Below are 25069 nucleotides of genomic sequence, written 5' to 3'. Positions count from 1 at the left end.
GTGTTGGGTTACTGCAGCTTAATGCACATTGTCCAGTCAAAGATCAATAAATGCTGGTCACCAAGCTATAGAAATAACTTACTTAAGGATTCATTCTTGTCTGCTATACCTAGCTGTCTAGATACTTGCAAATACAGACACCTATGCAGCAATGCTAAGAAAGGAGCCCCAGACAGCGGAATAATAAGAAAAAGACACTACACCATTTTAGGAAACATAATACATGCCAAAATAACCAAAATTCTGTAATGAAAAGAAGAAAATCAACAGCATCTAAAAAGTCATCAAGAGATGAAAAACTAAAACAGCACTGCCCATGTTTACAGAAAGTGCATAAACAAGCATGAATACAGCCTGAGAGAATATAACCATCTCAAGTCCCCAAGCTTTTCTTTTTGTCTTTAAAGGCCAAAGTACAGCATATCACTTAACTTGATTCCTGGTGGGTTAATCTACACTTAGCCAAAATAAAGAATTTGCATTAATAAAAGACTCAATTTTGTATAGAATATTGGTTATTTTATTATCTATTGCCATAGTTAAGTAGAAGTAGGCCAGATAATAATCCTTTGAGAAAAGGCAATAGAGAAACTTTTCTGATAAATGGTACATTTCAGATACAAAATACAGCATAATTCTGTACAGTACCTACAAAGAACATGAGGTAATAGTGCACTGTACATCGCTGTACACTGCAAAGCAAACTGCTGTCAAGTGTGAGATCTTCTGTAATGAATGTGCCATGGCTTGGAAATCCATTCTGGATGAATCTGGAAGTCCATTGCACAATACTTCAACCCTCTTTGCTGTGCAGAGCTTCCAGTAACACTTGAATGAAGTGGTTTGTTGGGATTTGTGGAAAGAGTCCTAAATAACTTTTCAACTGCAACTGTTTCTGCAGGGCCAAAAAGAAAATACATAATTATTTTCTGTTTTTTCAAACAGCATGGTTAATTAAATACAAATAAGATATACAATGTTGCCTTGGACAAAAATCCATTGGTGTTACATCTATTATGAAATGTAATGCTGATGAATGTGGGTATACTTTACGGACTATATAACTAGAGTACATTTTTTGTTTCCTTTTTTTCTTTTCATAATGACAGCACACTTATGTAAGACATGAATGCAGCAGTAGATATCTAAGATAATTCATATCATCGCATCCTGTGCTTCCATGCAGTTACAATAAAGACTACCACCTGCTGGTCACTTGGCAAGCTGAAGACCTGCCCCTTTCTTTGCATTTGTAACACCACTCCTTCCACTGATGTTATATGGCAGCACATGGTCAGCTCCACCCCACCTTCTCCCCAGAATGGGTACACCCATCCTTCACTACCAGCTCTGTCAACTGCCCAAGCTGCTAATTGAACTTGGGCCACCTATGTCATACGGCTTTATCCCTCTATGCCACTGGAACTGGCTAGAAAGTTGTGATAGTTAAATGAACAGATAAAACACAACATCATTCCTTTTAAGCTCTTGAACAGACATCTATGCTAACAAAAAAGATCATTTTACTCAGTTTATTATTAAGTTTCCTCAGCATCTCTGGTGATGTGTTAAAGAAGAAGAAAAGAAAAGTCTCAGATGCAAAGATGCACATACATTAATACCCACAGAAGCTTTCAAACAGCACCACAAATGGTGATGCACCTCAAGCTAAACTAATAAACACAGATACGTAATACAAGTGGTCCAATTTTCTCTCAAAGACATGCTGCTTAGGTTAAATTAAAGTTATGTACTCACCATAACTAGGCATCTGAGTTGTCCATTTTCATTCTTCCTTAATGAATCGGTCACAGATCCAACCTCAGATTCAACTCGACTGCATATTACAGACTTTGGATCCAACTCTCGAGTTCCTGCCTCTACCCATATTGCCCTAGTCCATCCTCAATACCTCAGATTGAGTTTGCTTCCTTAAAAGTCTCATTATATAATAGTACAGAATAAGAGGAATTAAACCAGCACTAAAACCTGGAAATGGAGGTTCCAAAAGTCAATCAGGTCACTCCAGAAATTGACAGGAAGGAGGAAGGAGGGAGGGGAGTTGAGGAAGAATGAAAATGGACAACACAGATGCCAAGTTATGGTGAGTACATAACTTTAATATCCAATGTTGTCCTTTTCATTCTTCCTCAGTGTATGGGACAAAGTCCCCAGCTATGTGAATCTTGGGTGGCCCTCATGGAAGGATATTCCAGAGAACTGCTGAACCAAAAGCAGCTCTGATTCTGGAGAGTATGTCCAATTTCTAATGAGTAACAAAAGTATGATCATTAGACCATGTGGCTGCTGCACAAATAATCATCAATGGATGTTCTAGACCAGAAGGCAGATGAGGTGGCCATAGGTCTAGCAGAATGGGCCTTGGGTGTTTTTGGTAGGGAGAGGCCTTGTTGAGAATATATTCAGGAAACACAATTAGTTGTCCATTTAGCCAATGTAACTTTAGAAACTGGAGAACCATTTGGCTAGGTAAAAAACAGACAAACAGCTGGTCTGTTTTTCTGATAACCCTCTGCTTGAGTTATGTATATGAACCTTAACAACATATTTCTAAAGTACCCCCTCAAATCAGGTAACCCTACACCACCGTCTTCTATGGGAACACTTAACTCTTGCCTGTTCCCCTCCCAAATAAATCCCTTTATCTCTTTATTAATTATTATCCACAGCTTCTCCTCTGCTTGATAAAAATATGTCTGAATTGTGTATAAGACTAGGGGGACTAAAACTATTTTCAGTGTTTGTGTCTTATAACTCATCCACAATCAAGAGCTTCCAGTTGTATTATTTTTATTTAGTTTCTTCCCCAATATGTTTGATTAGTTTCTTCCCCAATTATCCTTAGCTGCCATAACAGAATAATTTTTGCTCCAGGCAACTAAATATGTCATCTGATCATTTCTCCTTTAGTATGTGCATAGCTGAACCAAATCATGCTTGGGTACATAGTTTACAACTGTAGTCTTTGTTTTATCTTCAAGTATTCTATATCTATATCATGAAACTGCCTTAAAATATTTCAGAACACCAAAATGCCCTTTCCTGGTTTATCAAGTACAAAAATAATGTCATCTGCAAATAAAGCTATCTTTTCTTGAATACAATACAAGTTATATCCTTGAATTTATGAATCCCTTATTTTCTTGCCCAATAGCTCTAAATATAAAGCAAATGCTAGTGGGAAAGAGGACATCCTTACATGATTTCTCTGTTTAAACACAGCTTGTCAGAGAGGAACACTCCACCTTAATTCTTACCTCAGACCCTTCATATGCTCTTCTTATTAATTCTATTATTCTATTATTCTGTTAGGGAATGCAAACGCTACCACTGCCACACTCATAATATCCCAGTTAATTCGGTTGAATGCTTTCTGTGCATCAAGACCCACCAATGGTATCAATGTTTTCTTACACTCAACCTCCCTTTGGATTATTGTTGTTGTATTCATGTTGTCAAACATTTGCTTTGCCTTCACAAAACCTCACTTATGCACATCTACAAACTTTGGTAACACCTTTGATATTCTTTTAGGCCTGTAACTTAAATAGGATATGCTGGAGTGACAGATTTATTTCCCAGCAACTGCCATGTCTTTGGAACAGGCTACCAATTATTTTGAAACAAAGCACCTCTATGACACTGTTCAAGAGGAACCTGGATGAGTGGATGGGGCACCATAAATTCTTACCAGGGATAGAACCCACAACCCTCCTGGACATGGCCAGTCATAACTAAATGCAATCTAGGGTATTGACTAGTTCTTGTATGGTATTACATTGGGTTGAAACGGCTAGGCTTAAAATGACCTCCGGGTCAATAGCCTAGTAATCTCATATGATCCTTAGCTAGTATAAACATAACTTTATTTTCATATTTTAAAATTCAAACAGGTCTATATGAAGCTGGATCTGCAGTCTTTACCCTCATTGACTTTCTTACAAGATGTCAGTACTTTCCCTTTCCTTTTAAAATATTACAGCTTACAGCTGAGAGGCATTGGAAATATGAACTGCAAAAGATTGTTGAAAATTATGAAGTAATGATTGCATGTGATCACCCATACCAGCAAGTAAGATGGTAGACGCAAACAGACCGGATATTGTAGTTCAATAGAAAAAGAGAGAGATAGCTTTGATTCTTGAAATTGATACATCCATTGACTACAGCATCTTACAAACTGAAAGACATAAATTTGTAAAATATCAGGACTTGCAAATAGAAACTAGAGCAATGTGGAATAATTATACAGAGATGCTTCTGGTTATATTAGGAGCAACTGGGCTAATAATAAAGAATCTTCAAACATATCTAAATATGCTGATAAAAGTAACCCCTTAAGAAATGCAAAACTAGGCAATTGTGGGTACATTGCAGGTGCTGAGAAGAGTGCTCATATCAAATGTCAAAGAGTGAAGCAAAACTGATTTCATGAACTGTAATTATGTCCTTACTTAGAAATGGGGTCCATTCCCATCAAGGTATATAAAAAACTAAGCATTTTGAGAAATTAAACCATGGCATAATTAAGGCTTCTATAAATATTTATACTTGCGTCTTTTCTTGGTTTTCGCATTTTAGTGCTTTATACAAATTTCATAACATTTCCAAAATATTTCTAATACTTCTATAGGATATCTGGTTATTTTTCTTGTCAATTGTTCCCTAAGCTTGAGTACATCCCTTTTTTTGTTTTCTGGTGCCTATCATTGTGCTAAAAGTGTTTGTGCTCTAGAGTTGTTAACAAAAATTATTGCTTAACATCAACCTTTCTGAACTGCATATTATCCAAATACTTCCTTATTTTCCTTTAGCACTCTTCAGTTGACAGTCTTTTTCTTCAATGAGAGTCCCCTTATTCTGCAATATTTTAAATTCTGTCAATCATCCAATCCTTCTAAATAATTTTTGTTACTGCTTTCAAACATCTCTTTCACTTTTATTTCCACAATGCTTTTAAAATGCATGTTTATTTTATCCCACTCACTAGATATGCCTTCTAAAGTAATTTCCATCTTCCTTAACAACTGCCATATCTGCTGCACATTCCTTAAATTCCTCAAATTCCTCTATTTTTAGCAAATAAGTAGGAAACCACCAGCATCTCAATTTTACATTCTTACCCTGCATCTTTACCTTAGTTTTTATCATTGCATGGTCTTGTATAGTTATTGGATGGGTCTTACAGCTTTCAGTTAAAAATAATCTGTGCTCCTGTAAAATATAATTTCTCTCCAGTCTAGCCCAGTTACTGCATCTTGGGGAATAACATGTACATTTTGTCTGATCTCCTACACTGAATTCATATCTCCCATGCCAAACATGATTTTGTAGTTCTTTAGAAACCTACTATATTTTCTTACACTTTGTCTTCTAGTTCCTCGATACAGCCTCACTATTGCAAACCAGGTTCCATGCCACACACATAAATAATGTGCCTGCTGAAAGTTACAACTCACAAAATTCTCTCAAGCTCCATAACAGTAGTTTTAGGTGGAATATACATGCATGCCAGTGCAATCCTCCTTCTTTGCCAGTAACCCATCACTACCATTATTGACTTTGTTCCTCTTTGTTCACTACTGGTTCTCTTCTCACAATTAGTGCTATTACTCCAGTTTTCCTTCATCCCCGATATTCTGCTGAATGTCCACCCTGAAATCCTTTCTTTGTTAAATTCATATGGTTATTTCCATCTAAACTCATCTCCTGTACTATTACTATTTGCACCATACAAGTCTTAAGATAATTCTATACTCTGATGTTTGCCTATACATGTAAGATCATATACATTTCTGATAAAAATATGTTACTCCCACATATATGTGACATTTCTTTTGAATATATATATTTCCAACTTACAACTTACATGCCCACTCTAATGCTTGGCGTCAGATCTTATATGTAGTTACGTCTCATCTCCATTTAAACCCAAGTCACATGTTCCCAGACTTTTTGGTACAAAAAAAAAGAATTCAAGAAAAAAAATTAAGTACATTTTCAAACCCCACCCAAACCCTTTTCAGTTCACAGCAAACACATACAATTATATTTTCCAAAAAGTAAACTTAGTCCTGCAAATAGGAGCAGTTGCCCCAAATTACTGGATGCACCCCTAGACACTACCTGTTCTAAAGTTAGAGTTATCCATGCTAACATGCATGTTGAAGCCTGTGTTTCCTCTTAAACAGATTGCTTTCCATTCTTATTTTATTTCTGTTCCCTTCTCAGATGTGAAAAACAGCTTGTTTTCAGTAAATATTTTTAGCCTTATGTACCCTATAATAAATAAATTATGCACTGTTATATTTAATGCAATGAAATACTAAGGTGGTAGGGTAAACAACCATGTGTGTAAGTATTCACTTCTCAGAGTTTCAAACTTCATTTATTTTTAAAGAACTGCTTCCTAATTTCCCTAACATTGCACCATGGAAATTTCACTCAGAACACGCTGCTCATATCTTTCATAATTAACTGCTTACAGGTGCAGACTCCTTCCCTGGGATTCAGAAAGAATCCCACCACAGGCACTAAGAATTAGAAGTTATGTACTTACCATAACGTTCCATCTGAGTAGGTGGATTCATTTGTCTGCAACCTGTGGGTATGGATCCGATATCGGATCCGAACCGGCATGGTTTATCTAGCTATGGATCCGAGCTCCTAGCTCCTCCCCTCACCCATAATGCCCTGCTCTCCCTACATGACCTCAGATCGAGTTTGCCCTGTACCAAATACCCTAACCAAAGGGTAACACATCCTATGCAGGAAACTGACAAGGCCAGGGGATAGGAGGGCGGGATGGTTGCAGACAAATGAATCCACCTACTCAGATGGAACGTTATGGTAAGTACATAACTTCTAAATCTGAAGTAGGAGAATTCATTTGTCAGCAACCTGTGGGACAGAGTCCCCAGCTACCTGAGTCTTGGGCGGCCATCATGGAAGGATATTCCGGAGCACCGCGGAGCCAAAGGATGCTCTACCTCTAGACGTGATATCCAGCTTGTAATGAGAAATAAAGGTATGAGATGAAGCCCAAGTGGCTGCTGAACAAATGTCATCCAGAGGAACCCTAGCCCTAAAGGCCGCTGAGGTAGAAACAGACCAGGACGAATGAGCATGGACTCCCTCCGGTGCGGACCTCCCAGAAGCTTGGTAAGCTAATAGGATACACTGGGAAATCCAGCGTGATAAGGAGACTTTGGAAATTGGTTTACCCAGATTGAATTTGGCAAAGGAAATGAACAATTGGTCGGATTGCCTATGACCAGCTGTCCTGTTAAGATAAAAACGAAGCTGCCTGTGAACATCCAAGGAATGCAGCTTGTATTCACCTTTGTTCTGATATTTAGGAAAGAAAACAGGGAGGTTGATGGACTGATTAATGTTTGCTTCTGAAGCTACCTTAGGAAGAAAGGAGGGATTGATCCTGAGGCACACCCGGTCCGGATGGAAGACCAAGTAAGGCGGTTTCATGGACAGGGCTTGCAGTTCAGAAACTCTCTTAGCTGAAGTAATGGCTACTAAAAATGCAGTCTTAAGAGACAAGAATTTTAGATCTACTGTGGCCGCAGGCTCGAAGGGGGGAGCGGTTAAGGCCTGAAGAGCCAAAGAAAGATCCCATGGTGGAACCGTCTCCTTGACAGGGTGTCTAAGCAGAAAGGTGCCTTTTAGGAAGATTTTACATAACTTGGCAGACATAAGGGGCCCAGAGTCATGACCAACATGGTAATGAGAAATGGCCGCTAGCTGAACTTTGACCGTGGAACTACTGGCGCCATCATTAAAGAGAGTAGTAAGGAAGTCTAGAACCAAAGGAAGGGGAACTGTGAAGGGATCTAGACCTTGCCACTCCGCCAAAATGGAGAAGCGCTTCCATTTACTGCGGTAAATTTTTCTGGTAGAGGGTTTATGAGCCACTACCAGAATGGCCTTAACTGGGTACGAGATACCGGGAGTCCTGATTAGGAGTGGAACTGGAGCAGCCAAGCAGTCAGCTTCAACTTGTCCAGGTTCGGAGTTGGTAGGTTCGATGGGTGTGATATCAGATCCAGAATGGGATCTAGAATCCAAGGTGGATTCACTGAATGAGATCTTAGGTAAGGGAACCAGATCTGTCGAGGCCAGAATGAGGCTATGAGGATCATTCTGCACCCCAACCGAGAGGCTTTCTGAAGCACCTGGAGCATCAGAGGCAGAGGGGGGTATGCATAAAGGAGACCAGGATGCCAAGCATGCACCAGAGCATCTCTCGGGGAATCCCCTGGAGGTGGAATTAGAGCAAAAAAACTGTCGCACTTGGTGTTTAAGGGAGAAGCAAAGAGATCGCAACAAGGAGTCCCCCACTGTGCGAAGATACGTTTCGCTACTTGATCATTGAGAGACCACTCGTACGGGGAGAGAATGGTGCGACTGAGCTTGTCCGCAAGGATGTTGGACCGACCCGGAATATGCGTTGCGATGAGAAAGCGGTTGGTGGAGATCGCCCATTCCCACACTCTCTTGGCTTCTTGACATAAAGGGTAAGACCTGGTTCCCCCCTGTTTGTTGATGTACCAGACCACCGACATGTTGTCTGACTGAATCGCAATTGTTCCCAGGGGAAGAAAGGCTTGAAGTGCTTGCAACGCCAAGAGCACCGCCCTCATCTCCAGAAAATTGATATGCAGGGAGGTCTCTGAGTCGTTCCATGTGCCTTGGACCATCCGGCCCACAAAATGCCCCCCCCCCCACCCGAGGCGGGAGGCGTCCGTGGTCACTGTGGCCAGAGGGGGAGATGCACAAAAGGGGCGGCCTCCGTGGAGATCCGCGGAATGGAACCACCACAAAAGAGACTGCTTGCAAGCCTTGCTGATCGCAATGGGGTGATGCAGGGGGAGAGAAAGATATGACCATTGTACTAGAAGCGTCCACTGAAGTACCCGCATGTTCAAGCGGGCGAGTGGGAGCAGAGAAATCGCTGCTGCCATAGACCCTAGTGCCCTCAGGACCAATTCCGCCGGAACCAAGCTGTAGTGGAGGATGGCCCGTACCTGGAGTCGCAGATTCCGAACTCTGTCGGTTGTGAGAAGGGCCCTTAACTTCCTCGTGTCTAACCTGGCTCCTATGAATTCTATCAACAGAGTAGGGACCAGGTTGGACTTTCCTACGTTTACTGTGATGCCTAGCCAGGGAGCTAGGTGAAGAAAAGAGTCTCTTGCCAAGGATAGTAGATGCCTTGTTGGGGCGGTGAGAAGCCAGTCGTCCAGGTATGGAAAGACCTGCACCCCCTGAAGCCTCAGGTGGGCCGCAACCACTGCTAACACTTTGGTGAACACCCTGGGGGCTGTGGTGAGACCAAAGGGGAGGACCCTGAACTGGTAGTGACTGGCTCCCAGCCGGAAGCGAAGAAACCTCCTGGACCGTCTGTCCATTAGTATGTGGTAGTACGCATCCTTGAGGTCTATAGAGCACATCCAGTGATTCTCTCCCAGAAGGGGGAGGATGGATTGTAAAGTGACCATCCGGAACTTCTCCTTGGGAACTGCCAGGTTTAATGGGGACAGGTCCAGAATGGGTCTTAGGTCCCCTGTCTTTTTTGGCACTAAAAAGAACCTGGAGTAGAACCCTGATCCGATCTGGTCTGGGGGGACGGGCTGGATGGCTCTTTTCTTCAGCAGATAGCCAATTTCTGCTGAAGCAGCCTCCCTCTGATTGGGTGGAACGTCGGGGAGGGATTTTAGTTTTGGGACGTGAAGAAATGGGATTTTGTATCCTTTGGATATAATCCGGAGGAACCAGCGGTCTGATGTTATGGACTCCCATGCCGCTAGGTGCTCCGAAAAACGTCCCTCGACTGCCTCCAGAGTGGAGCAGTCGGGCAACCCCTCAGGGTTGCTGCGTGGGCTGTTCAGAGAAAGGTTCTCTGGACCCAAAATTCCTGGGAGCCCTTCTGCCCCTGGGGCAGCGTCCTCCCTGTCCTCCTCTGCCATGGAAGGACTGGTTGTCCGGAGCGGGTTGGGATTGCTGCGACTTCCGGAACCACATCTTCTTCTGGCCCTTTTGGTTCCTAGAGTAGGACCTCTGGGGCACAGAGAAGCGGACTCTGACGACAGACAGCGTCTTCCCGTCCTTCTCGCTCTGGACCAAGGTGTCGCGAACCGTCTTGCCAAAAAGGGCAGAACCGTCAAAGGAGGCGTTCGCGAATGACGCCTTGAAGGACTCCGTGAAATCGCAATGGCGGAGCCAGGCCTGGCGTCTCGTGACTAGGCCTACTCCTGCAGCTCTAGCGGCTCCCTCGGTAGCATGGGAAAATAACCGCATAGAGGTATTGGTCACGGAACGAAGAGTGGCCATATGGGTGGAGTGCAAAAGTTTGTCCTCCTCCGACATGGACTCTGGGGGGGATGCAGCGTATTCTTTGATAAGATCGCACTGCATCCTAATGACATGTGCCAGATAGTTGAGCGCCCTCACTGAGAAGGTCGCTGAACTAAACATTCGCTTCCCCAAGCGGTCCATCATCCGAGACTCCTTGCTCAGAGGATGAACTGAGGGACTCTCTTGAGCAAGTTCCCTCTTAGTGGCTGCTGCCGTCAACATGGCATCTACCGGGGGTCCCTTGCTCCAGTGGGCACGGTCAGCAGGGGGGCTAAGAATCCTGTCCGGCCTCTTGGGGATTGGCTCCACGGTGTCTGGTTCCTTCCATGCCCTGGTGGTAATGAGGTCCACCAGGGGCCGGCAGGAGGGGACACCCAAGAGGTAGACGGGCCCGCTTCAAATGCCTCCAAGAACACGGACTCATTCGAGGAAGACTTTGGGGCAGACCACCCATCTCTTATATGAAGCATTTCCATGATGTCTCCAAAGGAGACATCCTCGGGGGGTGATCTTGGGGAGCCTTCCCCTTCCTCCAAGTCTGTGTCTTCAGTTAAAGACTCGGGGGAGTCTATGTGCCTCCTCTTACATGTGTGCTTGCGAGGTGCTTCCTCGGGGGGGGCTGTCCGAGGAGCCCTCGCAAGCGGTGTCCAGTTCCAAAGGAACTGCTTGGGGCAATGAAACGGGCTGTCCCAGTGGCCGGGTGACGGAAGCCTGACCCAGAGCAGATGGAGTGCGGGACGGAGCCGAAGCAAGGGCCGGGGGTCCGGACAGAGCCCTCTCCACTACATCAAAAGCCGAAGGGGAGCTGGCCTTGACCAAAGGATCCGACAGTCGGCTCCCCCTCGGATCCGAGGAGTGGATCGCAGCCGGCGCCGAGCCCCTCGGATCCGAGGGACCAGTGCGCTCAGACACAGACGGTGCCGAAGGCACACTGAATCCCTCGGATCCGAAGCTCGGGCCAAGACTCCGAGAGGTCGGATCCGACACACTCGAGGACAGGGTCGGATCCGAAGTACCCAGTACTATCGGCGCCGACCCACCCCCAGCTCCGAAGCTGCCCGGCTCCGAACACTCCGAGCCCGGGTAGCGGGTCGGAGAAGGAGCTATGGGCTTGAAAAATGGGGTCGAGCTCCCCCCCGGGGGGGGGGGGGGAGGCAGGAGCACTCCCATCTGCATCTGGGCCTGGATGAACCTTCGCATCATCCGGTCCAGATCAGCGTCGGAGAGGCTATAGGTAGACCTCGATGAGGCTACCGAGGTAGGCCTTGAGTACCGCCTCGATAGCCTCGAAGGAGATCAGGTCTCCTCCTCCTCAGGCCCCGGTGAAAAGGCTGGGGACCGGAGCCGAGGAGGAGGAGAGCCAGCAGCCAGAGAGGCCGGAGGAGAAGCCCGCTTAGCCGGCGGGGCCGAGACGGAGGTCTCGGCCCGCCACTTGTGGTGCTTCTCTCTCCGGTCTTTCTTCCTGGCTTCCCTCTCCTCTGAACCCGTAGAGGGAGTTTGAATCCTGGGAGGAGGAGAGGGAGCAGGTAAGGCAGGAACCGCCGGAGCGGTAACTACCAACGGGGCGGAGGCCGAAGCCGAGTCCGGGGGTAGGAGTCCCGCCAAGACCAGCTTCGACCTCCGCTCCTTCAATGCCCTGGGGTTGAACCCTGCACAGATTGAACATCCAGAGGTGAGGTGTTCAACCCCAAGGCATCGAACGCACCGAGTGTGGCCATCAGCAGGGGATAGCTTATGGCCACACTCGGAGCATTTTGAAAAAATTGCCTTTGGGGCCTCAGAAATTTTCTACTTTACTTTTTTTTTTTTTTTTTTTTTAAACAAAAAAGAAAGTTAACAAGAAAGTTAACAAACCACTCACACAGAAGGCCCCAAAGAATCCACACGCACACAAGCTACGTACCAGCGAGGGGAGGGTACTACAAAAATAACCAATTTAACAAAAATTAGCTTAAAAGGGGGAAAAACCTAAAACATTCACACAAAAAAGAATTTTCTGACAGAAATTCCCTAGTAAAACACCAAAAATAGCACTTAGCTGACAGGAGCTCAAAATCCAGCTGTCACCATGAACGCGGTAAACTAGATCTGAGGTCATGTAGGGAGAGCAGGGCATTATGGGTGAGGGGAGGAGCTAGGAGCTCGGATCCATAGCTGGATAAACCATGCCGGTTCGGATCCGATATCGGATCCATACCCACAGGTTGCTGACAAATGAATTCTCCTACTTCAGATCTGTGGTTAAAAGGGTCGATTTCCACAATCACTGAACATGCAATTCAGACAAGTTAGCCATAATGATGAAATATCTCATTATCGAATAATTTGCATGTCTCTGAATCACTTGGTGTTACTGCTAGAGCTAATCAGCACTTTTCTGCAGTAATCACCACCAACAGTCTATGCATCATGTTCACACAAGCATCCCCCTCAGTCCAAAGGACATACACACACATGCATAGCTACATCAATGTACCCTTTACCTGTGCCTTAGTTTACAGAATGATCCTGATGTATTATTTTATGTTTTTCTCTGTCCCTCATTAATCACTGATGATCACAATCAGTCAATAACACCAGACATTAGAGTTGCATTTTTCTTACTGTTCAGAAAATGCATCACAATGCCAGACCTGTAGCTTTATTAACTTTTTAAAGGATTCAAGGAGTAATATTAAAAAAAAAAAAAAAAACTCCCTTGTGTCATCTAGAGCGCTGCCTGGCTTTGTCCAGAATTCTTGAGCACAGCCATTGTAGAAGTATGGGAACCCCCCCCCACACACACACACACACACACACACACACACACATATGCAGACAGATGGTCATCTCACTTAACTGTCACTGACTTATAGAGCATCCCTGGTTTTGCCTTATTCCTCCCTTGTCCCCCACAACTCATAGATCATTACAGTCAGTTAATAATAGCCAACATTAGAGTTTCATGCTTCTTACCTTTCAAAAGAATATGCCCTAATCCAAGAGCTACATTGCAGTGCAGAGGATTAAAGCATTGTTAAAGAGCCAAGGGTATGGTGTATGAATCTTTTTTCCATGTTTTTCTTTTCTTTTTTAAGTGACTAAGATAATATTTAGAGAGTGTCCCTGGTATCTAGTGCTAGCACTGAAGACTAAGGCTCTGCCTAGCTGATGACTTTCTTCTTGTGCAAAGGGTACATGGCTCAAAGCTTTTTCCCTGTTCTTTTTTAAGTGAGTTATTGTAATATTTAATAAGTGTCTCTGGTATCTAGTTTTAACCCCCATTTATCTTACACCTTTCATGCTGCAAAGCTGTTGTTTTACTGACATTTCACGAGACTTTAGTGTAATATTCATCCATGGTGTCTAGTGAATACCCTGCCCAAAAGTCTTTCATTTTGCAAAAGTGTTGTTCTGTTAACTTTTTAAGTGACATTAGGAAATATTTACATGTCACTGGTGTCTAGTGTCCCCCCATTACTGCAGAATTTGCTTGTTAGTCAAGAGGAATTTAGAGGTATGACCCCATCACTCACACACACACACACACACACACACACACACACACACACACACACACACACACACACACACACACACACACACACACACACACACACTACTCTACCTATCCTCAAATCCCCCCAGCTGTGACAACCCAGACACACAGTCACACACACACACACACACACACACACACACACACACACACACACACACACACACACACACACACACATATACCGGAGACCATTCATTCTTCTGCATACACTCACATGTCAAATCACTGAAGGTAACTTTGTTGAAAGCAAAAAGAGCAAGTGCTCTTTGCTGAAATTAATTTTGCTGACAGTGGAGTTTTATTTATTTATTTAACATTTGCTTACCGGGAAAGTCCAACTTGGAACAAAGCCAATTTTGCTTTTTTCTCCCATTATTGTGTGATCTCAGAGTTGACATATATAAAACAGGAGGTAGGAGCTTTTCCCCTGTAAAAACAAAATTGTTGAGTTGTTCGCCAAAGCTAGTTTCTGCAAAATGTTTTCATTTTTTTCTGTTCACCTAAAATGTTTTTTGTTGACCCGACATGACTACCCACAAACATACACACATTCACATCTCCACCACTACCCGCTGACTAACCCCCCCCCCCCCCAGCACTTTCCTATATTGCAATCTCACTTGGCTTTCAACTGTGGGCCAAGTTAATTAATTTGGCCAGCCAAGCTAATGTATGCAACTATGAAATTAAATGTTGGTCTCTTCCCAGACAATTATCTTTCCTTACTTCTTACATGCCACTGAAACACACCATGATCTTTCTTACAAATATTAAGAACAAAAACTGTTTTACTTGGGATTAGATCCTCAGTCTCTTCAGTGTCCTTCTAAACATTAATAAGATAAAGTGGGGCGTATGCTTTAAAATTTTCCCACCAGTTTAACAGTCAAACCTTCCAGTCTTTTTCATCCACTTCTTTTTGCAGAACTATAGTTCATATATCTAAACTGTAACTAATGGAATCAATGTTTTTCAGTTCTCCCATATATTCACTAATTTCACATTGCTGTTAGTCTTTTTTGGGATCATTTTGATCTACAATACTGACCCTTGGTTCAAGTCCAAGGCACTCCCGAATCTTCTAGTCAGCTCTTGAACTTTTTTATTCCTGAAGAATTTCCTGTTAGAATAATGGAAATGTTTCACTGACAAAGTCCTCCTGTGGGTTTTGCTATTGTCAGAAGACATAGGAACAGAGTCCCCTTTCAGATTGACGGCTATTTTATTTTCTCCTTAGTCTGCTCTACATCCAAAAATGTCTCATCATCCAGGAAAAAACAAATATTCTGAAAAGAACTGCATGTAACAACTTGAATTACTCACTGGCCTCTTAACATTTACTGATTGCTATGATTCCTTTTCTGCCTGGTATACAGTGAATAATAATTTTACAGAAACACCCTGGGATCTCCAATTTTTAATATTTATACTTTCTGCCACAGTTCTTCAAGAAAAGCTCTTTCTGCTGATATGGTTGTATCTTTATTAATACAGGCTAATTTCTCATGACCAGATTTGGACCACACACACACACACACACACACACACACACACACACACACACACACACACACACACACACACACACACGCGCGCGCGCGCGCACACACAGACAGTGCTTTCTCAGTTAAATTTTGCTGTGGGACAGGAATCCAGTTGCTTATTTGTATTTTCAAAAAATTAATGCAGTATATTTCTTCTAGTTTTTCTATGGTATAATAAAACATCTCAGTTTTATGTGTGCTCTATCTTCTAACTGTAGTATTTTTTTAAACTGTTATTCTTGAGAAGCCTAGGGTTAAGTCTTTCCTTCATTTCACCTTCTGATTTCTGCTTTCTGCTTTTTCATCAGCTCATCTAATTAGCTACTTAAAACTTCTTCTGTCTTTTCCAGCCTTTTGTCATTTGACTTTACGTACTCCTCAAGTGTCTCACTTAACTGAACCACCTCTGAGAACATTTATGCTTTCCTCCAAATTTCAGGAAGCCATCTTCTGTGGCAAAGCTGAAACTTGAACTACTTTTTCAATTGCAAGGTTTTTACCAGTCAGAATTTTTTCTTCATATTTTCTGGTTGATTTTCTCTTACTTTCTCCACATTTCTTCTTTTCTGGCATCTAAACAGTGTAAAGTACAGTTCTGTAAATAAACTTAGCATAACAGTAGATATTTGAATGATCACTGCTGCAATAGCGTAAACTATAAGGGTTATATCCTGCTAAGGATATATAGGTAGCCAGCTTCCAAATCTTAAGGGCACTTTCCACTTGCCCAAACCATTACCAGCTCAAGTACAGCTGAAGAAAAACAGAGGGCTGAGCAGCAAGCCTTTCAGTTATTTTTCTGCCGCTGCTGAAGAATGCTCCTCTTGTGGGCTTTCAAAGATCGGTAGTAGGCTAACACTTCTTCATTCCTGGGTATGTAACTTCTATTTGGGGGAAAAACCCTTCCACATCTTATTTTATGACTGAAAGTTAACTTTTTCTGTAAAAATGTTTTTTTTTAAACTATGAAAAAGTTTTTATTGACCATCCCATGACTTTTAGTCACTTTTTATTGCGTTACTTTTTACTTTTGATGAAAAAAGTTGTTAAAACATTTTTCCTACATAAAAATATGTTAAATTGCATTTGGGAGGCTGGGATACGTGTATGCTTTTACTGTGTTTTTGTTGGAAAACTTTAATGCTTACCTGTTTCACTCACTACTGCATCTTTTTCAGCATTACCATGTAGAATACAGCTGTTTAAGTTGAACTTACCATAACAGCAGATGTTTGAATGAACTGCTGCAGTAGCCATAGGTATATATGGGTTATACCCTGCCAAGGATATAAAAGCGGGCTAGCTTTCCAAGCATCATGGTGCAGTCCATGCTCAAAAACAGTCAAGCAGCTAGAGTTGAGCTGACTAAAAGTTAAGTTTGGGAGCAAAGTCCTTCAGAGCTTTCCTACCAGGAGAAACAGGTAGGCCGAGCCCTGAAAGAACAATGCCAGAAACAACAAAAAATAAATGTCCACATGCTGGCATAAAAGGCACACCTAAAAACAAATGGGATGGAGGGAGGGAGCAACTACTGCAGCAGTGATCATCTGAACATCTACTGTTATGGTAAGTTCAACCTACACAACTGTATTATGTTCATCATATTGATCACTGCTGCAGTAGCCTTAGCTATATGGGTAGATTACCTTAGCTAACTACTTTTGGGAGGTGAAAGGAGAAGAGTTCAGGAGCCCCTGGAGAATGTTTTTACCAAAGCTTGATCTGAACTTAGAGAAGGAATCAAGCTTATAGTGCTCTGTAAAAGTATGGACAGTGGACCAAGTAGCAGCTTTTGGGATACATCTAGAATCCAACCCTTTCCAAAAATCCACAGATGAAGCCATGGCCCTGGTAAAGAGGGCCTTGACCCCACTTGCAATAGCTTTGTTATGGGGAGTATAACAAAAGGTAACAGCCTAAGACAACCATTTGGAAATAGTATGTTTTGACACAGGTTGTCCTTTCTTCTTACCTTCACAGAAATTAACAACTGATCCGAAAATCTGAAAGATTTACTTCGGTTGAGATACTACCTGAGTTGTCTGTGGACATCCAAGTTACAGAGTATCCTTTCTCCCTCATTTTTAAGTTCAAGAAAGAAAATGGGGAGATGAATAGTTTGGCGTAAAGTAAACTTGGATACCACTGTAGGCATAAAAGAAGGATAGTTCTCAAAGAAGCCCTGTCCTAACCTTGCAGAGGTCAGAGCAATCAATAAAACAGTTTTCCATGTTAAGAACCTCAAGACAGCCAGATTAGCTGGTTCAAATGAAGCAAATGTTAGTTTCTCTAACACAAAATTGTGATCCCAAGAAGGAACAACCAGTATTCCTGGAGGCCTCTTAAGAAAAACCCCTTTCAAGAACAAGGGTAGACATGCTGAAATGGCCAATAAATGAACCTTGACAGAGGTATACGAAAGGCAATAAAACAGGAACTCACACAAATATTGTAAAACCAGAAAACAACTAGCCATGGATGGGTGCTGGTTAAGTTGTTGGCACCAACTAGAAAACCTTTTCCATTTGCTAATATATGATTTTCTAGCAGCAGGCTTCCTTGCTCCCATTAGTACCTGCTGTACATCTTCAGTAAGCAGGTGCCTAAATGAATTAAGGCCTTATCATCCAGGTAGTCAACTGAAGATGATTGATGTCAGGGTGTATCACACACACCTGGGTCTTGTGTGGTTACATCCATCTGTGAGGAAGCTCATGGTAATTAGCCCTGGCCATTTCCAAAAGAAGAGAGAACCATGGTTACCTGGGCCAGATGGGAGTCACCGCAATAATCTTGGGGGATTCTTTCTGAATCTTCAGAAGTACCCTGGACATTAGTAGAAATGATGGAAAAGCATACAGGAGCATTTCTGTCAAAGGAAAAGAAAAGGCTTCTGTCTTCCAGGCCTTCTTGCATGGAGTCCTGGAAGAGAATCTTGACAGTTGATTGTTCAGAGAGAATTCAAGGAGGTTTACTTGAGGAACTCCCCACATATGAATCAAATCTTGGAAGATCCCCTGATCTAGTTTCCATTTGTGACAGGCTGTCCTGGTGGTGCTCAACTTGTCTGCCACATAATTTTGCTGTGATGGAATGTAAAATGCCTGTAGAGTGAGACTGTGCTGTGAAGCTATGTCCTAAGCTAACATGACTAGTCTGCAAAGGGGGTACAACCTAATCCCCCTTGCTTGTTAATATACCACATGACTGTGTTGTTGTCTGTAACCACTTGAAGAGGTGCCGGGGACCAAAGTTGATTCAGACAGTCGAGTACCTTGATCAAGGCAAGCATTTCCTTAATATTAATGTGCTTGTATCTGTCCTTGGTGTTCCAAACCCATTCATTTTTATCCCTCCTGAAACTGCTCCCCAAATAAAGTCCAAAGCGTCTGTGGCGACTGTTTTGGAGCAGGGAGGGTCAAAGGGAGACCTGGATTTAAGGATATCCGTTATCTCCACAAAAGGATTTATCTTCTGGCAAACCCCAGCACTGGAATTTGAAAAGATAAAGGCTGTTGATGCTGGGACAAACAGATTTCAGATACCACTGTATATTTCTCATGTGGTTTTACCAGGGTATCATGAGAATCATAGATGTCACTTGACCTAAAATCTTGAGGTATTCCCTAGCAGTGACTGAAGTCTTGATTGGAAAACCTTATAAATAGATCTAAATAAATATATATTTTTTTTCCTGTGGAAGAAAATGTCTTTGAACTGAGGTATCTACTTGACATCCCAGGAATACATCCTGTGTTAGGGAGTCAAGGAAGACTTTAGAATGTTCTCTTGGAATCCCATAGTGTTTATGAGATCATTCACCCAAGACAGAGATTCCTGACACTATGAAAAGGAATATGCAAAGATAAGTAACTTATCTAAATATGGAAAAATGTGGATATCCTGTAGCCTGTAATGAGCTTTAACTGGAGCTAAACACTTTGTGAACACTCGGTGCACTGAATATTCCAAATGGTAAGGCAAAAAATTGATAATGTGATCCAGAGACACAAAACCTTAATAAACATCTGAGGACTGGATGAATAGGGATGTGATGATGACCATCCTTTAAGTCTAGTGTTACCAGGAAACCTGAAAGAAGAGGTAACAAGTTGTAAAGTGACATAATTTTGAGCGTGGGCACTATCACAAACAAGTTTAGGAAAAGAATATCCAGAAATGGTCTTCAAGCATTTCCTTTCTTTGGCACGAGGAACATTTCTGAATAAAAACCCTTCCCCACCTTGGAAGGAGGGACTGGTTATATCACTTCTTGGGACAGCATGTGATGAACAGGTAGAAACAAAATAATCTGATCTGGAGGATGAGGAATGATTTTCATAACCCCTTTGTCTGAAACAATCTGTTGCCAAAGAGAAAAATGGAGATACAGACTTTCCGGAATAAAAAAGGAGCCGTGGGAAATGGTCACAAAGTCTCTTGAACAATCATTCAGACTTGTTAGACTGTCCTTGGTTTTGGAAAGTTTGAGACTTCTTTTCAGAACGTCCTTGTTATTTCTTCTTAAACATCTGTTTACCTGAAGTTTGTTGAGACCGTTTATTCTGTTTTTTCTTTTTCTTTTGCCAAAATTGGATGAAGAACTCAGAAATCCCTTGGATGATTTGGAAAAGGAAGGCTGACAAATCTTAGGAATTCCCTGTATCATCTTCCCCCTTTCATCACACTTTTTGATCACCTCTTTAGCAGAGGGGTCAACTTCTATCATAGGGAGAACTTAAAATTTCATTTTTACATCATCTGGGAGGTTCTAAGAATGCAGGCATGCAAATCTTCTCAAAATAGTAACAGTGCCCATAGCCTTGGAAGAAGTATTGACAGAGTCACACACACACACACACACACACACACACACACACACACACACACACACACACACACACACACACAAACACACAAACACACACACAAAAACACTGCAAACATTGTGCAATAGAAGAAATGGAGTTATTCCAAGAGTTTGTTCCTCCAAAGAAGAAACCACTGATTCCTCATACTTTCAAAATTTGTCAGAACAAACTTTAATATATGAGCCTGACAATTCAAAATTCTGAAAATTAAAGTTGCAGAAGTATACACTTGTTTCCCCATATCTATCAATAATTTTCCCACCCATATCAGAAACAGCAGGATTGGAATTAACTAAGAAGTGCTTAGCAGCAGTGAGATCAGTTAAACCTATAGCTGCTGGATCAGGTTTGGGATCACAATAAAATATTTTAAAAGACTGAGGAACTTTATACATCCTGTCTGCCTTTTTAGGGGCAGTTGGCTAAGTGTCAGGAAAATTACAGACAATAACGCATATCCTCTACAGTAGGCAGAACAGGAGGAATGGGTGCAGGCTCTAGAAAATCCTTCTTTAACAACTCATAGTATTTTCTGAGGGACTGAGAAACCTCAGTGTTCTCCCACTGAAAACATTGGCACATTCTAGCAATAGTCTCAGAGAAAGAGAAATTCCCACAGGGAAAATCAACAATTTAGCTCTCCTCTGAATCTGAATCAGAAATCTACGGGGAAAAATCTATATCTCTCCACACATCTTCCTGTTCAGATTCAGAATCTTAAATCTCTTCAGCAAAAGAGAAATCCATCTTTCTTTTACCAGAAACTACTTTACAAGAAGGCTCAATAGGCTGCATTAAATCCTGAGTCAGACACAGTAATCTATTCCTGTCCAAAGAAATTCAAGGAAGAGTAGATACATGCTAGGTTTTCTGTTTCTTTTTGACAGGAAAAATGAGACCAACCATGTTATTAATAGCAGCAGCTGCTTCCCTAGGGATGGGCACACCATTCTAACAAAGAAGGGAAACCTGCCCAGTTCCCTCTCCGCTCTCCCAGGACTGAGAAGAGTGATTCACCCTTGCCCACTGAAGGGACCCTAACAGCTGCAGAGGAGGTGGCTACCCTCCAAGACCATAGTGGCTGTAGGTGCTACACCAGAGTTATCCAGGGTAAGAGGTGAGTGGTCTGTGGTAAAACAAATGGCCACTGCAGAGTGTCACATCTGCAGATGAGGCAAATTGCTAGCTTGCTGTGGTGGCAAAAACTTTGCTAAATGTATTCCTTTTGTGGCTGGAAGAAGGACTGACCATGGGACCCATAGTCTGTTCCATGATCATGTTGAAAATGGTGCCTCTTTCCCAGAGAAGACAAGCTACCTTTCTGACAGAAAAAAAAAACACAAAAACACTATGCCATCATCATAAAAGAAAAATAAACACAAATTATTCACAGAAAAAAAAATTTAATTCACTTTACACTACTTTTAAACTAACAATAAAAAACAAGTTAAAAAGTATGTTACAGTCTTGACACAGTCTGTTAGAGCAAAACACTCCTAGCTTTAAAATAACTTTCCTGAAGAGAAATGTAATAAAACATCAACAAAATTAGGAAAGTGCAAGTTTTTGTTTTCCCAAAGGGAACTTGTCTGCCCAGCAAAGGAAAGCACAAACTGACCAACAATACTCAGAAGCCTCAGAAGAGCATACTATTTGGCAGCAGTAAAGTTCTGAAGGACTTTGTGCCCAAACTTAGCTTTCAGTCAGCTCAGCTCAATCTGCTCGACAGTTTGGGTGCATAGAAGGTCCTGAAGCTTTGGAAGCTGTCTGGCTGTTATATCTTTGGCAGGATATAACCCATATAGCTAAGGCTACTGCAGCAGTGATCAATATGATGAAAATCAACATAAAGGTTCCTCGGTTCTTCCTTCTTCGACCCACAAAAAGAGAAACATTTCAATGTAACCTTTGCCCTTTCAGAGGGCTACTAAATTGCCTCAGCTGCAGATGGGTGACTCTTCTATTGCCATTTATGGTTCCTCAGACCATTCATCTTTTTCCTTGGCTCCCTCTGGTGTAGTCCCTACTGTCACTGAATAGTGAGAACTAGACTGACCCCCTTGCCATTGCTAGCTATACAGTAAGTTCGAAACAACTTAAATTTGAACAAATTGGTATGAAGAACTGATGCAGAACTATATGTGGTGGGGTGTGGGGGGAGTACTGTGGAAGAAAAAAATGACTCCTGGAAAGTTGAACTGGAAATTTTCTACAGATGACAGAACTAAGAGTTGACTGCAGTGAACTGATACATCATTGAATACTGAAAACTGATATATCAGAGGTTACCTGCTTTGCTTTGTAGAATACTTAAGGTCATTCTGCCTTTGTATATGGATCAGAGAGACAACAGGTGGTGACTTCACTGCTTTAGACTAAGCAAAAGAAACATTGCACCACAGCAGTGACAGAAGTTCTTAACAATATATCACAGCAGGTTATGTCTATAAGCTCCTAACAAGCTCCATCCTATAGATTTGGGTTACATTTCCCCTCTCTCTGTCTGAATACTTTATGACTCTTAGCAAGAAACCTAACCAGACAGACCCTCTAGGTCACATCTGAAATGAGACACTGCCTGCTGGACTAAGCTTACTAAAAATAAATAAAAATACATTTGCCAAAAGCACTGCCAAAAACTAAGTCAAATTCTAGGAAAATATCAACGTTTTTAAGTCTTCAGTGGTGCTGACTGCTGCATTTTTCCTGCAACATTGCAATATTGTGGGAAGAACCTGAGTAGAAGCATAGAAGAATGCTATCCTTTTAGTAACATGATACTGTGATGTACAAGTGCTGTTTGCAAAGATGGCTCTAGAGTGCCACCTAGTTGCTGAGTGTCCTTTAAGTTTTACTTCCTGACCAAGACTCCCCTGCTAAATATTCTAAGCTCAAACGCTTCAGAACATAGTGAATGGAAACAGACTCAGTGCTTCATTGTTTTAGGGCATCTCACCCCTAGGTAGAGAGCCTCTCTTTAGAATAACTTAGAAGAGAAACTCACTGTCAGTCTTACTAGCCACGGTCAACAGCCTCAAGAACTCCTCAGCACTCAGTCATAGGATCATAGGAAGTTACTAGGCTATTGGCCCTGAGGCCCTTACAATACTAGCCAAGAATTTAGCCCATGTTTCAACAAGTCAGCACCCGATGCCACTGTCCAGCAGGGATGCAAGTGGAATCCCAGGGCTGTATTTTCTGTTCCCCATCCAGTTATCTAGGTTGCGCTTAAAAAGGGTTAATAAGATTCTCTGCTTGACGTGGAGTGGGGGTCTATTCACAAAAGGGGGAATCTCTGAGACACAAATCTGTCCCACCAACAAGTCCTCTTGATGTCGCAGACCAGGTTGAGGTCACGTGTGTGGGTTACTCAAGTGGAGCTTGACTTGTGGATATGCAGCAGTCCATTCAAGGCGGGGCCTGAGATTGTCTTGGATGCCAGACAGAAGTCACCTCTGAGGAGTCTATATGAGACTCAGTAGAGGGACAGGGCCTTTAGCCTATCCATGTAGGGTAGATGTTTGAGGTCCTGGATTCTCCTGATGAGGAACCTCTGTGGTGTCTCCAGCTGCTGCATGTGCTTTGTGAGGTACATGCCAAAAGGGACATTGTATTCAATACTGGGTCTTATAAGGGAAGAATACAGGGATGTTATGACCACCTTGTCCCTGGATGAGATACCCTTACTAATGAGGTGGGCCATGAAGAAAGCTTTTGCAATATGGTAGTCAAAAGTCAGTTTGCTATCCATCTGGGTGCCCAAATCTCTCACGACTGATTGCATGCGTAGGACTTGTTATTAATGTGGTAATTTATGGGGACGTCACTCTCCACAAAGGGGATGATGATACATTTTTTGGCATTCAGTTTGAGGTCATGTTTCTGGCACCAGTCATTTGTTTGGGTGAGACTGGAGGAGGTAAGAGACTACACGACTGACTTATTAAGAGTCTATTTACATGACAGTGAATTAGAGGCTCTTAATTATTTAATTAGCTCTTTTTAAGATCAGGTTGGCTTAATTAGACACTGTAGCCACTTACAGTGGAGGCCAATAAAGAGAAGATCCAGGTGTCAGTACACTGCAATTATAAGAAAAAGTTAAATAAAAGTCCAACATGCTATATAATGGTTATGTACAGCGTAATGGTTAAAAATATTAAAAAATACATAAGCAAAAAGCAATACACATAACAAAAGTGAACTACAAAACAGAACAGCAAGCGATGTTAAGATTAGATTTAAAGATTGAGGAAGTGTGTGCGTCAAATTGAGTATACATACAATGGTGAGTGCAAGTACTGCAGAAATGCCTGGGGCTAGATTATTCAGCACAGAAGCATTCAGTGAAGGAAACTTTTAGGTTAGTTATTGGAACAAAGTATGTATAAGGAAGATTCCATACTATTTGAAGTATTTACACTATTTGTAAGATTTACGCTATCCAAACAGATTTTTTTATGTTGAGATGACTACGGATAAAAAGCTTTAGCGGTGATGCTGCTTTTCTAGTGGCAGGTCGATTTAGCAAGCTATTGTTTGCTGGCAATAAATCTGTAGGTTGTTATATATGAGTTGGAGATTCCTATTACATTTCAGGAGCTGGGAGGAGCAAAACACCAATGCTGTCATATATATCACTATTTTTAGGTTGCTGCAGCACCCATTTTATTTTAGAGAAATAAAACACAACACTCACAAGCAGTAATATGTGCCATGATGTTACA

General features: G+C 42.2%; 1 protein-coding gene across 2 annotated transcripts in view; it reads right to left on the bottom strand.

Annotated features, from left to right (window-relative positions):
- Positions 1-497: 497 nt before the first annotated feature.
- The window catches only part of LOC122794087, a 307770-nt gene continuing 283198 nt past the window's right edge, over positions 498-25069 (bottom strand). For both annotated transcript variants that reach the window (XM_044062229.1, XM_044062230.1), the window contains exon 7: positions 498-895. In XM_044062229.1, the coding sequence (XP_043918164.1) occupies positions 711-895 (185 nt within the window). In that variant the 3' untranslated portion in view covers positions 498-710. The remainder of the gene's footprint in view (positions 896-25069) is intronic.

The sequence above is a fragment of the Protopterus annectens genome, chromosome 2.part1 (genome assembly GCF_019279795.1).
Source record: "Protopterus annectens isolate FY-2018-M chromosome 2.part1, PAN1.0, whole genome shotgun sequence".
Lineage (NCBI taxonomy): Eukaryota > Metazoa > Chordata > Ceratodontiformes > Protopteridae > Protopterus > Protopterus annectens.
This window is presented reverse-complemented; position numbering and strand designations above follow the sequence as displayed.